A 17,038-nucleotide genomic window follows, 5' to 3' on the forward strand; every position below is an offset into this window, starting at 1 on the left:
TGTAGAAAAGCAAACAAGGAATCATATAGGAATATAATTATATAGAACTGGTAAAAGAATCAGTTTGAGGAGAAGAATGGGTATCAGGCAAGGATGTGGGGTCTTACATAGTATCAACACTTTATTAGAATGTGGATGTCTTGAAAGTTATTCTGGGCATAAAGGATGCTTTCTTTAGAAAACTAATCTTGACCCAATGACTTATCAATCTAGTTCAGACTAATTAAGAAATTGGGTAAGCCGGAAACTGAAGGTGACATCTTCATGCCAGGAGCTGAGTAGGTGGAGTCTGGTAGAAATAGAAGTCAGATGAAGAAATGGCAATCAGAGAAGATATAACTGGTCCAAGACCACATAGTAAATTAATATGAGGGAAAGAACTGGAGTGTAGGTATCCAAGTTTCACGCTTTTTCCTCTGTCCTATGTTCCTGCTGAAATAACACTATGGAATGATTGATTCTTTTTAGACTCTTATTATCATTTCAATGGTTAAATCAAAATCAAATCAAATGATTGGCTGCTAGAATCCTGTGAAAATAGAGAAGTTTTGCTGGGTCAAGATCTACTTGGTTTGTCAGGCAGAAGTACCTCTTTTCCACTATATTAACTGCCTATTAGGAGCACCTGGGGTACGTTCAGATCCTCGAGTGGCACAAATCACTCGTGCTCAACTACTACGCTAAATTTTCCAGTTTTAATAAGTCCAACAGGTCAACAGAAGAAAGGCCTAGTGACCTACTTCCATAAGATTACAGCCAAGGAAACCCAATGGAGCAGCTTGTCTCTGTAACATATGGGGTAGCCATGAGTCTGAATCAACTTAATGGCAAGGGGTTTAGTGTTTGGGTGATTTAAAAAGCATCAAATGTCTTAGGCCTCCCCTTAAACAAGTTAATATTTAATGCAAGTAGGGTGTGCCCCAAGGATGCAGGCACAGAGGAAGTATACCCATTCCCTGTGCTACCCTCTCTGTAAAAACGAAACCTAAGGACAAGGTCTGGTAAAGCAACTCTTAGCCCTGACGTTGTGACCTAGCGTAATCTCTTTGCTTCAGTTTCCTTATCTATAAAACACCATTTCCTTATCTACAAAACACATGTTCTAACTTCTTATGGGATTATTGTGAGGATAAAAAGATATTACAATAGAAACAAAACATTACAAACACCATCAAGAACTCTACTACAGATGTTTAAGACCCCTGGGTATGATGCTCTGTGAATTAGATCCTACTTTAATGAGTGCTATAAATTCAATGTAGAAGAATCTAATGTTGGTAATTCTAGTTCATTTCCCTTTATTTCATAATAATGAAAATAATCTCAGAACTACAATCAGGCAGTTTTGATCTAGGAAGCCATGCTTTTGTTAACACTAATAATGTAGGAAGAGACATGATGTAGTTGCATTTTACTATAAATGTTTGACTCAAACACCCAAAACTAGAACACATTCTGATGACTAAACATAAAGCACTCCTTCTGAATACCAGCACCTGAAAAAAACTTAGGTTAATTTTCTGCTTATTTATTTAGTATAAAGGGTCAAGAATACACCTTTACTTTAACATCTTTTAGATGTAAATTTGATTTAGGAATGATTTATTCCTTTGGCTTGGGTCATATTGAAATTAAACTTCTCCATTTCAGCAGGGTGGGATTTAGGCTGGTTTTAGGAAGGGTAATCAAAGTAGTTGTATCTGCTCTCTGGTGCTGCAGCAGAATCAACAAGGGTTTCTTTATTTCATTCTCCTTTTTAAAAGCTTTATATTGTTTCGTAGATGATGGCTTATAGAGTAAATCCATTTTCCATTCAACAATTTATACACATCTTGTTTCTTCTAACTGATTTCTAATCCCATAGTACCTCAATTATCTCACTTTCTCCCTGAGTTTCCTGTTCCCACTTCTTCTTCCTTCTTCAGTCTTCCAAACTTTGTCCTTGGGTAAATGCTGCCCTATTGATCTCAGAGCTGTTTATTCTAAGGTTTGGATCTCTCTGAAGTTTTATTGTTCCCCTTATAAACTTGTCTATTGTTTTACTGAAAATGGAGCATCCAGACTTGAAGGGTAACTAAGGGCCATCATCAGGAATTCCATCAGTCACTCTCTCTCTCTCTAAGATTTTGAGGTTTGTTCCACGTTTTTCCCCCTCTTCATTCTATCCATGGCCTTCTAATATGATTCCTTTCAGAGCTGTTCGTAGTGGTAACTGGGCCTCATCTTCACCTAGCCTCACGGTTATGGAGACCAATGCTCACATGGTCCATTAGTCCATTGGACTAATTTCAACTAGGGTTTCTTGAAACAACAGTTTTTTAGACCCTGCTCTAGTTTAATAAAATCTGAATGTTCTCAAGAAAAGGCTGCCTGTCTGTGATTTTAACAAGCCATCTTGATTTTCTAGCAGCCTGAAGTCCTATGCTTGATCAATCATTCTAACACGTATGCTCTACCTCAGACCAATAGAATCTGAACTAGCTTAGTGATTCTCCAATTTTCATAAACATCTTAACCACTTAGGCATCTTTCTGAAAGCAAGGTGTGAACTGGGATTGGGTCTTTTTTAACAGACTCCCAGTAGCAGGACCATTGGTGACAACTGAGAGAATGGTTGGGGGAAAATCAATCAAACAAGAACGTTGGTAACAATTAAGAGGAAGGTGGTGAGTAAACTTATAGATTCAGTACACGGGAGGGAGGAATATTGAAGTACTTTAGTTCTATTCTTATTTAATAAGATCTTGGCTAAAGATCATGAATCCCTGGTTAAAGAAATGACCCTGGAGTTGATAGAACCCAAGATGAAAATATTGGCCCTCCATAATCTGCTTTGACTATGAAAGAGCATCAAACAGAACCAAAACCCATCACGGCATTTCATACAATTGATTCTTGTTCAAGATTGAACTGTGAAATCTATGCAGCTTTATCACATTTGGGCTTGTATATATACGTGAAGAAATGAAAAAGATGTTGCTCATAATGACTGCGAGAGCCCTGGAAATACCTACACATTAAAATGCTTTACAAAATAGATTAATTGCTGCTCATTTTTGTCTTACCCTAGAAAACCTCACACTAAATAACTTCAGAAATAGGACATGCAAAATCCCTTACAATGGAGCTTATGCTTATTACTCAGTACCCCACCGATAGACTAAATGGCTGACTCCTTTCCGATGCTCTGCATGATCTGTTACAACTGAAACTGGAATATCATACGTTAGAACTAAATAGCTCATGGTGGTTATGTTAGTTTACAAGTTTGCATAGCCTGGAAAAGCAATCAGACAGTATTTTCTGTACAGTGCCTACGGGAAGGTTTTGGGTAATTGGGGAAATTTCATCTCATAATCATTGTCTCTACAGTTCCAAATGGAAAGATATCCAGAGAGGCTCTCTTCCAACCTCAAAGGTCCTCTTTGCTGTTTCCTTCTAAATTTCTTTGCCTTGCCTGCCTTGCCTGTCTCACATAAGGTGACTATGCACGTGGCTTCCAACAGAGCCCATAATGAGAGTGTTTATTTCTTAGTCTTTTGCCATCAAGATCGTCAGGGCTGTGATCATAGCACATGGAATAGGATTTCAGACTGCTGGCTGCTGCCAGCAGAGACAAGCCGATTCAGTAGATGCCTGTGGACATTTGTAATACATTTCTCTGTGGGAACATATTCAGGTACCTTATTGTGTACCAGCCCAGCATCACCTCATGTGTTTTTCCTTCCCAACGATATCATTATACCAGATAGCAATATTTTTCTCAGTTTTAATATATACCTACAAGATTAATTTTTACAATTGCTGTCATGTTATCAAAGTTTAATGCAGCGAAGGTAGTCTGCAGAAGGAATTAGATAATTTTTCTATTCTTATTTTGATCATATTTCACATTATCAAACGGAGTACTAGACTGAATGAACTCTAATTTTAAAAATGTGAGACGGAAAAAGATGATGTGCAGTTAGATTTACCCACCTGGAGCTTTTGTTGCCAGACCAGAAAATTGGGAGGTAAGGTGAAGGAGACCGGGAGGCAGAGTCCTAAAATTAGAATCAGGGTACTAGGATCTGTCCTGAACCCCACTTTTTAAATTTTCACTCACAAAGCAAACTGAGAACACACGGAATCACTCTAAGTTCAGTGTGCTGGGCTCTTGGCTCTGGCTCAGCAGCTACCAGCACCCTAGTTCGGCAGTGAGTAGTGATTCCCCAAGCTGATACCCCAAAGGGGTCATCATCCCAGATTTGAGGAGAGCCTCTGAAAGCTAGTCACAGGACTCCCCACCAGAGTTTCCCCGCGCTGTTAGCTGCCTGGGGGTCGAGGTCAGCAAGGATGGCCGTAGATTTGGAGCAATTGAAAAGACGTAAGGAAATTCACCTGAGTCAGATGACAGTGTAGCAGAAAATAAGCAGGAAGCCATAGTCCAGGGGACGAATTCAGTTCCAGTTGGCTGAGAAGAAAACAACCTCTCTGATAAGCTAGATCCCCTCCTCTGGAGTCAGCATGATAGCCCCGAAATCCGGGCACCCCAGAAACCCAATATAAAAAAGAGAAAAAATATTTTCTAGGTAAAAACTGCAAATCCCAGCCTCATTGCTTAACTACAACTGGTAGAATGAGGCCTTTAACATACATTAGCATAATAAGGGAGCCAGTGCTAAGGAACACCAGAAGTTACCTACAGCGCCCAGAGCCCAGAGGCCTTCAACATAACAAAGACTCCCTGGAGCAAGCCTCAGCTTCAGAATAACAACTCAAGTCCAGCTGGCCAGGGAAAACAAAGCAAAAAACCCTCTCTGAGCTATAAGGACATCAGCAGTCTTGGCACAAGCTAGGGCAACTCTGCAAACCCAACAGAGCAGGTGGGGTGTGTGGGGGGGAGTTACTGTCTACCCTCAGTGATTCTACAGGCAGCTGGGGAGGTCCCGCCTGTCCTCTGTGTGACTGGGGAGTCCCCTGCCTAGCCTGGGGCCTTCACATGTCTGAGGGAACATCCCCCCCCTGCTACAGTGCTGCAGACAGCACCAGGCAGCTATACCAGTGAGCACTAGCATTCAACACAGCTGTGATCTTGCCTTCCAGGGATTTCCGCCCAGCACCTGTGGGACCCAACAGCAAGCGAGCACACCACAGCACTACCTTGAAGCAAGGTTGGAATCCTCCAGGCCCACAGTCAGGCACTCAGACCTCAGCTATCCCCTTACTTGCTGTTCTTTTCTCTTTATTCTCTCTCCCTTCTAGCTTTCCCACAGCAGGGCAAGGTTTTTTTTTCTTTTTCTCTCTCTTTCCTCTTCTCCCCCTCTCTTATGCCACTGCTGACTTTTGGGCCACTACCCTGCACTTAGGACAACTCTACCCAAACAGCAGGGGGAACTCCAGCCTGCCCTCTGTGGGAGCACTGCACACCACACAGGCAGCTGTGACAGCCCTTTACACCGTCCCACGCTGCTGAGGAAACCTCAGTCTGGCCTTTACGGTGATCTTGCCAATTAGAGCAATTCCAACCCAGCACCAGTGGGACCCTGAACTAAAAGACCACACCAATCTGCCACCTTGGGGCAAGGTTTAAACCCCTCCAGGCCCATGTTTGGGCAATCAGGAATCAACCATCTGTTTACATTGTTTCTTCTTCTCTCTTTCCCACTGCAGTCAATCTTAGAGAGCACAGTTGTGTTTTCTTCCCCCTTCTTTTTCTATCTTTCTTCTGTTCTGTTTTTCTCCTCTCCCTTTTCCCTTCCACATGCCACTTCTGGTTTCCAACTACCTACCCTCTGCCTAGGGCAACTGCCCGCACAGTGGGGAGGGTTCCAGCCTGCCCCCTGTAGCAGTGCTGCACACGTCACGTGTCAGTGCTACACATGGCAGGGCATGGGGCTCAGCTATCTCTCTATGTTTTTCTTTCTTCTCTTCTTTCACTTCTGTTTCTTTTCTCTGCTTCTTCTACTTCTTCTCTCTTTCCCACCACAGTCTCATCAGATTGTTTTTCTTTATTTGACAATTTGTTTTTATTTGTACTTTGCATTTGCATTTTTGTGCGTTTGTTTGTTTTTTTATTTTTGCTCTTGTCTTCATTTTCTCCTTTCTCTATTTTTCTTCTCTTCTCCCTCTCCTTTCACAAGCCCCTACTGGCCTCCAGGCCACTCCCCTCCACCTAGGGCAATTCTGACGGCTCAGTTGAGGAAGCTCCTGCCCACACTTGTAGGCTTTATATTAAGCTGGGAAATCACGTCCATCCTCCACCATACCCCAAGTGGTGGGGAGATATCCCCTTCAAAGGGCTTGGGGAACTCCCACCTACACCCCAACACCTGATAAGTAACTGGGGAAACCCCTGCCCACTGTTCTGTGGTGCTACACACTGCTATGGGAACATCTGCCCAACCTCCCTGGTGATCTCTCCAACTAGGGCAATTCAGCCTGCCATCTACGGTGCACTACACTAAGATTGGAAAACCCACATGCTCTCCATGGCACTCCAGTTGCAGAGGGAAACACCACATGCAATCCAAGGTGCTCCAAGTCCCATGAGACACATGCTATGGCTTGCTGGGAGATCAGCTAAGGAAATGCCATCCTTGTGAGCCCTCAAACACCCAACCAGCGTCCCATAAGAGGAGTATCCAACTCACATTCCAAATAATGGAATACTGGTTGACTAGGGTAAGAGTGAAACCACAGGAAGACACAGTGGTAGCCGGACCCCCCAGTGAAGCTACCTGCAGGTAGTTCATAGAAGCACTCATATGAGTCCCCAAGAGAGAGCCCATTGCTCTTTGACTCGGGAAGATGGCATGGGGCTCCTCTAAAACAACACGTAAACAGCAACCAGCCCCAACAGCCTAATAAAAGGCAGGAGAAACAGAAGACAATACCAGAAGTCATGAAATTACTGATATGCTTAGAAGAAGTAGACATTGACCGGCCATAGGAAAAAAATTCAGAATGTTGCTTGGAGTCATACACAATATGAGGGAAAAAAACAGGGAAAGAGGATGAAATGATAGAGGAGATAAAGGCAACATGCCAAATGGAAATACAAGACCTAAGGGATGAAACAACAAATCAAGTAGCCAATTAGCAGACATTGCTAATAGACTTGAGGAGGCAGAGAATCACACCAGTGACCTCAAGGATAACTAGGCAGACCTCAACCAATGGGAAAAGCAGACAATGAAGAAAATCAGAGGAGAAAAATCCTGAGAGTCATGTATGATTCTATGAATAGGAACAATATTAGAATAATTGGACTACTGAAACAAGACAGAACAAGGAGTCAACAGCAAAAATAGCGAGGGAATTATTAGAGGAAAAACTTCAAAGCTTAAATGAAAATCAGTCAACCATTCATGAGACTGAAAGAACACCAGCCAGACTAAATCCAAAGAAGAGGTAACCAAGACACATAATAGTTAAATTATCCAACTATGAGGAAAAATAGAAAATCATAAGGACAGCTAGGGAAATCAAACAATCACTTATAAAGGTATCCAAATAAGAACAGGTTCAGCCCTATCAGTGGACATGATGAAGAAGAGGAGGGAGTGGAGTAACATATTCCAAAAATTGAAGGAAAATAACTCAAACTCACAAACACTATACCCAGCCAAATTAACTATTAAGATAGAGGAAGAAATGAGCCTTCACAGACAAGGGGAAACCCAGCCCTACAAAAGATTCTTACAAACTCAGGAAGGGCAGATAATCAAAACTCACCGATTGCAAATAAGAGACCATCACATAGAACAACTCCACCCATAGGGTAACAAAGAGAAAACAGCCCCCAAGATAGCATTAGTTCAAGAGAGGAAAGAAGCCAATAATGAAACATACATGATATAATTAAAATTTCTTCTGTCAACCTGGCCAATAAACACATGTGGGGTTAATTGAAGTGATGCCCTCTTCAATATGTGGTGTTGGAAAAAAATGGTTAAGTACCTGTAGAAAAACAAAGCAAGACCTTTAACTCACTCCACGCACAAGAATAAACTCAAGGTGCATCCCACACCTTGAGGTAAAACCCAAAACTATTAGGGCCATTAATGAGGGAACTGGGAGAAACCTGAGAATCTTGGCACAGGGAATACATTGACGATCAGAAATAGGGAGGGGTGCAAATACAGAGAAGTCACAAATTGACAAGTGGAACATACTGGAGATAGATCACTTGTGTACATTGAAAGAATTCACTGAGAGTAATAAGAGTCCACTGACTGGGAAACATCTTTAGCAATGACATATCAGACAAAGACCTTATTACTAAAATCTACAATACTTTGCAAGCTTACAATAAGAGAAAAACTAAGTGTCCACTAAGGAGGTGGGCAAAGGACCTGAGCAGAATTTCCACAGGGAAGAAATCTGAATGGCCAAAACACGTATGAGAAAATGTTCCTGATCATTAGTCATAAGAGAAAAGCAAATTAAAACAACTATGAGATACCACCTAACATCCTCAAACTTAGCCCAATTCAAAAAATCAGAAAGTAACAAGGGTTGGGGAGGCATTGGGGAGATAGGGACTCTCATCCACTGCTGGTGAACCATTATGGGAGTTGATTTGGTGATATCTAAAACAGATGGAAATTGGGCTACCATATGACCCAGCAATCCCCTTACTGGGCATATACTCAGAAGAGGCAAGAAACAAGCCACAGCTAGACATCTGTGCTCCAATGTTCACTGCAGCACAGTTCTCAATTGCAAGCAGTTGGAAACAACCCAAATTTCCATCAACACACAGATGGATTAAAAAACTACGGTACATACATACAGTGCAGTACTACACATCCCTAAAAACAGCGAAGAACGCATGGAGCACATTGCTGCAAGGGACGAACCGGAGGAAATCATGCTAAGTGAAGTAAGCCAAGCACAAGAGGACAAGTACAACATAAGTTCACTGAGGTAAGCCTAAAAGGGGGGAAGCATAGGGAAAACTACTATGTACATACATTCCTGGGGTGAGGTCCAGGGTAAAACCCAATCTAGGTCCAGGGTCAAACCCAATCTAGGGATACATACGGCAGCCAATTAAATAAGAGGGGTAAAGAAAAAAGACATGTGGGGGGGGGGAGGGGAACAGGGCACTAACCCACCCAAGGGGAGGGTATTGTTTATATCTCCACAGGAGAGGGAGAGGGAGACCAGGCTTCAACCTGATGCACGAAGACGTGAATACAACATGTCAGCATGTACCAGGGAACCAATAGAGAGGTCCATGGGGCTGGCCCCAATCCCAACTATGTGGACAAAACCCCCCCTGAGAGAATGCACTTCAGAGGATAGCACTGGGGCTACAGCTTGGGGATAGGGGCACATCGGATTAGAGCACACTGGAGAAATGAAAAGAGATGGAGAGGAAGAAGACACTGGTCCACCAAGACCCAGGGATGATATTCCTGCTCAGAGCAGACAATGCATGTGGAGGACCGTAGGGCAGGCCCAACACAGGATACTGTGTCCCTCACTGACCCATAGTGCTGTAGGACAGCACTGAAGATGCAGTACAAGGATAGTAGATGGTCAGGCCCCATCACACTGGAGCAGAGAACCGAGGACATGCAGGCAAGTAGCAGGGAGAGCAGAGTGATGAAGTCCCTAGGGAATATAAAAAATAGACTTTGGAGACCGAGTGTGGCACCCCATCAGACATGACTGGAAAACACTCAAAATGGCCAACAAATAGACCTTGAACTATTTATAGGCCTTAACATTTTTGTCATTGACTTTCTTTTTGCTATTGTTATTATTATTTTTTGTTGGTTTTGACCTCCTTTGTTCTTTTATTTGGGTTTGCCTGGTTTTTGCACTTATTTATGTATCTGCATGTCTATCTAGATAAGATAGGAGGGATAAATAATTCGGAGATGAAAAGAACAGGGCCAATGGTTCGGCGGGGATATGGGTGAAGGGGTGGTGGGAGAAAGGGCGGGAGGGAAACAACCCAGGGACAAGGGAACAAGTGAACTAAAATCAATGGGAGGAAGGTCATAGCATGCCCAGTGGGGCTTAATCAAGGGTAATGTAGCAGGGGGGACTTACTAAACCCGAATGAAGGCTGAGCATGATGGTGGGACAAGAGGGAAGTAAAAAGAAATAGAGGAAAGAACCAGGAGGCAAAGGACATTTAAATAGGCCTAAATACAGGCATGTACACATGTAAATGTATATATAATGAGAGGGGAATAGAGCCATGTACTCATATCTATATGTTAAGAATTAAGGTTGCCGGTGGGCATTGGGCCTCAACTCAAGTACTCCCTCAATGCAAGAACACTTTTTTCTAACAATCCGGCATTCTGTGATGCTCCCCTTCCCAACATGATTGCTGAAGACACGTGGGTGCATAAGCAAATAGAGTGAAGAAAGCTTATGGTGCCCGGCTACCAAAAGCTATAGCATCTGGGGTCTTAAAGGCTTGCAAATAAATAAGTGGCCATCTAGCTCAGAAGCAACAAAGCCCACATAGAAGAATCACACCAGCCTGTGTGATCATAAGGTCAATTGGATCATGTATTAGGCATCTAAGACCCAGAACAAAATCATACCCAATGTGAAGGGAGGAGGGAGGCAGGCATGGATTGGAGACTCAATGCCCATCTGTAGACCTCACAGAGGGGTCACAAGGAAGAGATGAGCCCATTGGGGTACAGTATAGCACCAATGAAACTCACAACTTTCCTCTAGTTCTTTGGTGTTTCCTTCACCCCACTATCATGAATCTCTACTCCACCTTACAAATTGGATTAGACCAGAGCATGCACACTGTTACAGATAAGAGCCCGCAACACAGGGAATCCAGGATAGATAGACTCCTCAGGGCCTACAGTGAGAGTACCAGATACCAAGAGAGTACCAGATACCAAGGGCAGGGTGTGGGGACAAAAGGGGAATCCCTCACAAAGATCAAATGAACACCCTCCCAGGGGGTTCAATAATGGAAAAATGGGTGAGGGGCAACAGAGGATGATGTAAGATATGGAAATAATAATCTATAACATATCAAGTGTTTGTGAGGAAGGGTGGGCTGGGAAGGGAGGGGAAAGAAATGGGGAGCTGATATCAAGTCAGAAGAGAATGCTTTGAAAATGATTATGGCAACATATGTGCAAATGTGTTTGACACACTGGGTGAATGTATGGATTCTGATAAGTAATGTAAGAGCCCGGATAAAAGTATTTTTTTAATTAAATAAATATATATCCATTGTTAAAGGATTTACTTGTGTACAGGAACAGACCTTCAAAATGCAAACATATTTGATAGGAAGGTATTTCGGCTTTGTAGATTAAAAATGACATGATGATGGAAGTAAAGGGCATTTAAGGGCGTTTTAAAAAGACGTTCTCACTTTGTAGCTATGTAGAGAGACAGAGAGCATTTGAAGGTATTTCCTAATCTAAAGTTGGATGTCACAATCCAGAACTGGAGCTCTCATTCAGCATGCCAAATCGGTGCACCTGATACAGCCTCTAGTGAAAATTAATTCGCAAATAAGAACCCCACTTCCCAATGTACAGCTAATAAAAGCAGATCTATCTCCCAGTCTTTAGAAACTAGATGAGTAGAAACCACTTGCCCACGAGTCAATTTTGACTCATGCCGACCAACAGAGATCTATAGAACTGTGTTCCATCAGGTTTCAATGGCTGCTTTTTCAGGGGTGGATCCCAAGGCTTCCCTTCCAAGATGCCTCTGGGTAGACCTGAACCTCCAGTCTTGCAGTTAAAGAACTGAACGTATGACCAGATGGCTATAAGCAGGGGCCAGAACTCTAACAATTCCATGCCTTTGAGCCAGTGTTGCAGAAGCGCCTGCCTCTCCTATCCCAGATTTATGCTCATCTTTTAGCTAATTGGCTAATTGTTATTTCCTTCCAGAAATTCTAAATTGGGTATTAGATAAAGAGTACAACTTCAAATGATTGAGCAAATACAAATAGATATTTTTGAATGATAGGTTTTTAAAAAGTTGGCTGTTTCACTCATGTAAACCGATGTGAAAAAATGAAGTTAATAATGAGGACAGAAGATGTGAAACTAAATATGAGCTTAGATTTCTAAGAGGAGAACCATTCAACTTTTTCATCATAAAAACTCAGTAGTCTTAATAAATATAACTACTTATTAAATCTGTGAGTATAGATAGAGTCAATATTAGTGATTTGTTGTTAAACCTATAAGAGCCCTGGGGCACTGTGTGGTAAGTATTGGGCTGTCAACTAAAAGGTCAATGGTTCAAACTCAGAGCCATTCTTGGGAAGGAAGATGTGGTTTGACTACGTCTTTATAGACCCAGACTCAGAAGCAATGTGTATGTGTGAAAATACACACACACACACACACACACACACATATGATAATTCCAAATCAGTTTAATGATGATGGGTTTGGATTTGGCTTTTTAGTTGGGCTACTAACCATGAAGTCAGCAATTCAAAACCACCATACCAGGTACTTCGCAGAAGAAAGAGGAGGTTTTCTACTCCCATAAAGATGTACAGTCTTACAAACTCACAGGAGCACTTCTACCCTGTCCTGCAGGGTCAGTATTCATCAGAATACATTTGATGTATTGCAAAGAGTGGGTGACAGTCTGATTTGTGACCATCCATGGAGTTGGCCCAGGTGTGGCTGTGTTGCCTTCTGTTGGGAACAGGGTTGCCATGATAAAGGCATGGCCTCGCTGGCAGCTAACAACATCCACCTACGCGTGACAGAACCTATTTTATGCAGCTGTTTTCTCCTTTTCATCAGGAGATTGTTATTCCTTTGAAGAGATACTGGTAGTTGTCTGCATAACATCTCTTCACATTCACCTTATTCCCACAGCTATGGTTTCTTTTGAGAGCCATGAGATATCTGCTTTAAAATACTTGAATTTTCATCTCACAATGATCAATGAAATGTAGGCAGAAATCCTGAGGCAAAGCAAACCTTTACAACATAAAAGCAAAGTGAAAAGCACAAAGACTTGAGTCTTTTATCCTGTGTCTTCCCATTTCTTCCTGTCTGGAGTGCTGACAATACCTTAGCCATGCCCATGCTAAGGGCCCAAAGAAGTATTCAAAAAAAAGCTTGGGTCACAGAAGACATCTCAAGAAGCTGTTGCCAACTTGATACTGCTCACCTTTGGAAAATCAGAGCATACGTCAAAGCACCAGAGTCCTTTGTGCCCAAGCAGGGTTATCTGGGTTATATGTTGTTGCAGCAAATGTGTTTCTAAATGACTCTAAGAGTTTTGACAAAGTGGCCTTGGATTCTATGGTGAAGGGATGATGCTCTGGTTCTGATCCTTTTCTCAGACCAACAGCACCAACAGCAAAATGAAATTAAGCAGGACAACATTTCCCTCCCTCCCTCCCTCCCTCCCTCCCTTCCTTCCTTCTTCCTTCCAAGCTTCCATCCTTCTCAATTGTGATAAAATACAAGGGAAGGTCATGGACAAACTTCATTAGCTTATAATTTCAGTTTCCCCTCAAACTTGTTGAAGCCTTCTTGCATAATATAGAATTTGCCCCTTTAACCACTTTCACTGTATATTTCATTGGCATTAATTATAGGCACAATATACCACAAACATTACTAGAATATATCCCCAAACTTTTTATCCCCTTACATAGAAATTTGGAGGGTCATTTTTTAACCCAATAAAGTTGTACGACTAACCAAAGAGCGAGTTCCACACACTATGACTCAATGACAGTAGGTGTAACTATACTGCCGCATGAAGCATCTGAATTCTGATTTTGACGGATTCAGGCGCCTTTCCCCTTGTGCCGGGCAGAAAGCAGTGGAGTGGAACATTTGCACAATCTGGGATTTTCCTATTCTAATTATGGAAGTAGCCACAACGATTCTCCCCATGCTCAGAAGGGGCCTTGGGAATCTACAAATGACACTGGCCCCTCAATTGATGCCAAGAGCAAGAACATTCAGCAAGATAATAGCAGTCAATGAAGTGTGTGTATGCCAATGTACTTGCTTACCTCCAGCGTGGGGTGGGGGACCGCACAGGAGCACCATCCCTTGGCCTTGGCGGACAGACACTGTGCTTCGAGTCCTGGTTTTAAAGTTTTCGAGGTCTGTTGGGAGAAAAACAAAAAAAAAAGAGGTCTTAAACTTAAAATCCTAAGAGGTTATGAAAGAATATCATCATTTCCAAAAAGGGTAACCATCTGCTAGAAAACAAATTCTGTAGCACAGATGCCAGGGAGATTCAGCTTGGCTTCTCTGAAGTTTCTATCTGTGTTGTCCAGTGAGGTAGCAACTTGTCACCTGCAGCTTTTTAAATTCAACAACATTAAGATAATTAACAATCCATTCATCAGATACACTAGCCACATTTTGAGCGGTCAGTGACACACATGGCTAATGGCTACTGGATTTGGCAGTGCAGAGAGAGGACACTGCCATCAACACAGGACATTCCACTGGCTGGTGAACGTCTACATGAAGATACCAGGTTTCCAAGATGTGACGTGACTTCTCAAAGAGTTCTGATAGTCAAGTGTCATTACTGGTAGGCAAACTCGTGCTTCCTGGCCTTCTGTTTTGTCATTTTGTCCACCATTCTACTAGATGTAATTACACTTCTCTCTAGATCTAGAACATTTTCTTATAATTATCAGAACAAACAGGTTTTATTTTGAAATAAGTGTCACGGGCAAAGATTAAATTAGATAATATCTGAAAATCACAAGATCAAGCAAAAGGTCTTTCATACTGCTGGGTGGTTGCTAACTGTCGGCAAATGGTCCCTGACTCATGCCAACTTCATATACCATAGGATCATACCCTTTTGACCCACAGGGTCTTGTTGACTGATTTTCAGAAGGAAATTACCAGACCTTTCTTCCTAGTCTACAGTATTTTGGAAGTTCTACTGAAACCTGCTCGGCATCATAGCAACGCTCAAGCCTCCACTGGCAGATGGGTGGCAGCTATGCATGAAATGCCTTGAACGGAAATCAAACCCAAGTGTCCCTCGCCCGAAGTGGCAATTCTATCCCTAATCCACCTCCACTAGTGAGTATGTACTCAGTATGTGAGCGGGCTTGAAAATGGTATGGAAATAGCCCATTAACTTTCAATTCCAATTTTTCCATGAACTTTCTGAAGTCCCCTTGTATATGTGTTATAATCACGGAAGCATGTTGTAATCCAGTGGCATATTATATCTCAATTATTCCATTTTAAAAAGGGTTCTAAATAGCAGATTCACTCTGAAATGTGGCTCTAGATGCTAATCAAAGGGCACACTGGATACACACATTTAGGAAAAGATTGCATGTGCTGAATTCATCTTTTTTAAATACGGTATCCCCCCAGGTCCTAATTAGTTACAGTATACTAATTTTTCAAATCAAATAACAATGTTTACAATGGATGTTTGTGGAAGCTTGCAGGCTCTTGGCCAGGCCTATCCAGCAATATTCCTATGTATATTATATTATTTAGAGTCAACCTATCAAAAAAAATAGAGTCAACCTATCTTCAAAACATTGGTACAAGGACCAGTAGCAGTAGGTGTTAGGAGAAAGCTAGACTTCATCATGGAAAATGCCCTATGACCACCATCACATTACTGATGGCAGTAACAGCATCTACTAGCAAAATGTTCTGAGATCATACTAGCAGGCAAGTACTTTCCTTGTGCAATCTCATTTAATTCTGTTATAGTTTAATTTCCCGATTTACAGACAATGGAGCTGAAGCTCAGAGAGATTTATCACCATTTTCTCACATCTGTGGTATGGCAGCAACAAGGAGACAAATGAATATCAGTCTCACTTCAAAGTTTCTGCTCTGAAGTATCAGAGTCTATAGCTTCCTCCCTGACTTAGTGAAGTTAGTGAAAAAGAAGATTCAAGCCATTTACTCCACATCATAAAGACAAAAGAAAAAAAGCCCCATTTAAGTGAATTTTATGCTTTCAGTCAATATGTAAGGAAATCCACATCTCAATGCACAATAAGTTTTGTCGGTAGATTGAGTTCACATCTTCTCTTCCTTTGATTTTCTTTGTGCATGAGCACCGGGGGGTGAGTATTTTAAACATGAGTTGCAAAGCATGACATGGAAAACGGGAGAAAATCAGAAAACCAACATTAAGAAGCAGAAGCTCGGTACTGCTAGGAGGGCAGATGAACAATGCCGCTGGGTGGCATTTCCTTCCTCTCTGTTCAGATTATCATGAAAGGCATGGGTGGGTGCACGCTGTGTATGTACTATGACAAATTAGTGCCTCTGCACTGGTGCTGTGCAATGCAGCTTGTTTCTCCATCTACGCATATGCTGTGATCTGTAAACTCTGAAAAGATTCATCACCCATCTGTCCTCTTACTCTCAGGTGGCTTATGGGTTGTTGTGACGCTGCTCATCTTTTACAGACCATCAAAGTCACCAATAGTGGACAGGCTAGGAGGCAAGTCCTGACCTACTTAAAAATTATCCAATAGAAAACGATATGGATTTTACAATAGATTACTGTATGATAAGAAAGGTGCCAAGAAATATACAATATTGTGGCAGTTATGCTCTCATATTGCATTTTCTCTGAAAACAACTGTCCTTTGCTTTCCTATGCGACATAATATCAGCATTTCATTTTAAATGCAATTGGAAAATATGCTTTAGTGGGTGGAATGTGAAGCTTATTGAGCACATATAGGAAGTGATTTAGCAGGTACATTCATGTGCATGTACAAAGGTCTGCAAGCTGCAATGTGTGATAAATAATGAAAAGCCTCAGTATAGGAAATTTTTGGAATTCAAACCACAGAGTAAATCCTAGTGTGAAGAGGGGAAAAATTCATATATTTCTTGGCTGCAAAGTTATTAAATGTTTACAGTTGGGAAACAGGTAGCTTAGAATACATTGGTATACTGTAGGAGAAAAGAGGAAAAAATGAAGAGGGTCTACGATTTTCTCGGTTTTGAGAATTAATACTACTAAATAAGAAAGAGGCATTTATTTAGGCATTGCTGAGGGATTATATGTCTTACGCATTAATGGGAAGAACTGAGACCAT

The 17,038-nt window shown here is 41.8% G+C and overlaps 1 protein-coding gene across 1 annotated transcript in view; it reads right to left on the reverse strand.

Moving 5' to 3' along the window:
- The window catches only part of CNTN4 (contactin 4), a 626,036-nt gene that overhangs the window by 330,010 nt on the left and 278,988 nt on the right, over positions 1-17,038 (reverse strand). Inside the window, exon 4 of the mRNA XM_075549881.1 lies at positions 13,994-14,089. Within this exon, the coding sequence (XP_075405996.1) occupies positions 13,994-14,089 (96 nt within the window). The remainder of the gene's footprint in view (positions 1-13,993; positions 14,090-17,038) is intronic.

The sequence above is a fragment of the Tenrec ecaudatus genome, chromosome 5 (genome assembly GCF_050624435.1).
Source record: "Tenrec ecaudatus isolate mTenEca1 chromosome 5, mTenEca1.hap1, whole genome shotgun sequence".
Lineage (NCBI taxonomy): Eukaryota > Metazoa > Chordata > Mammalia > Afrosoricida > Tenrecidae > Tenrec > Tenrec ecaudatus.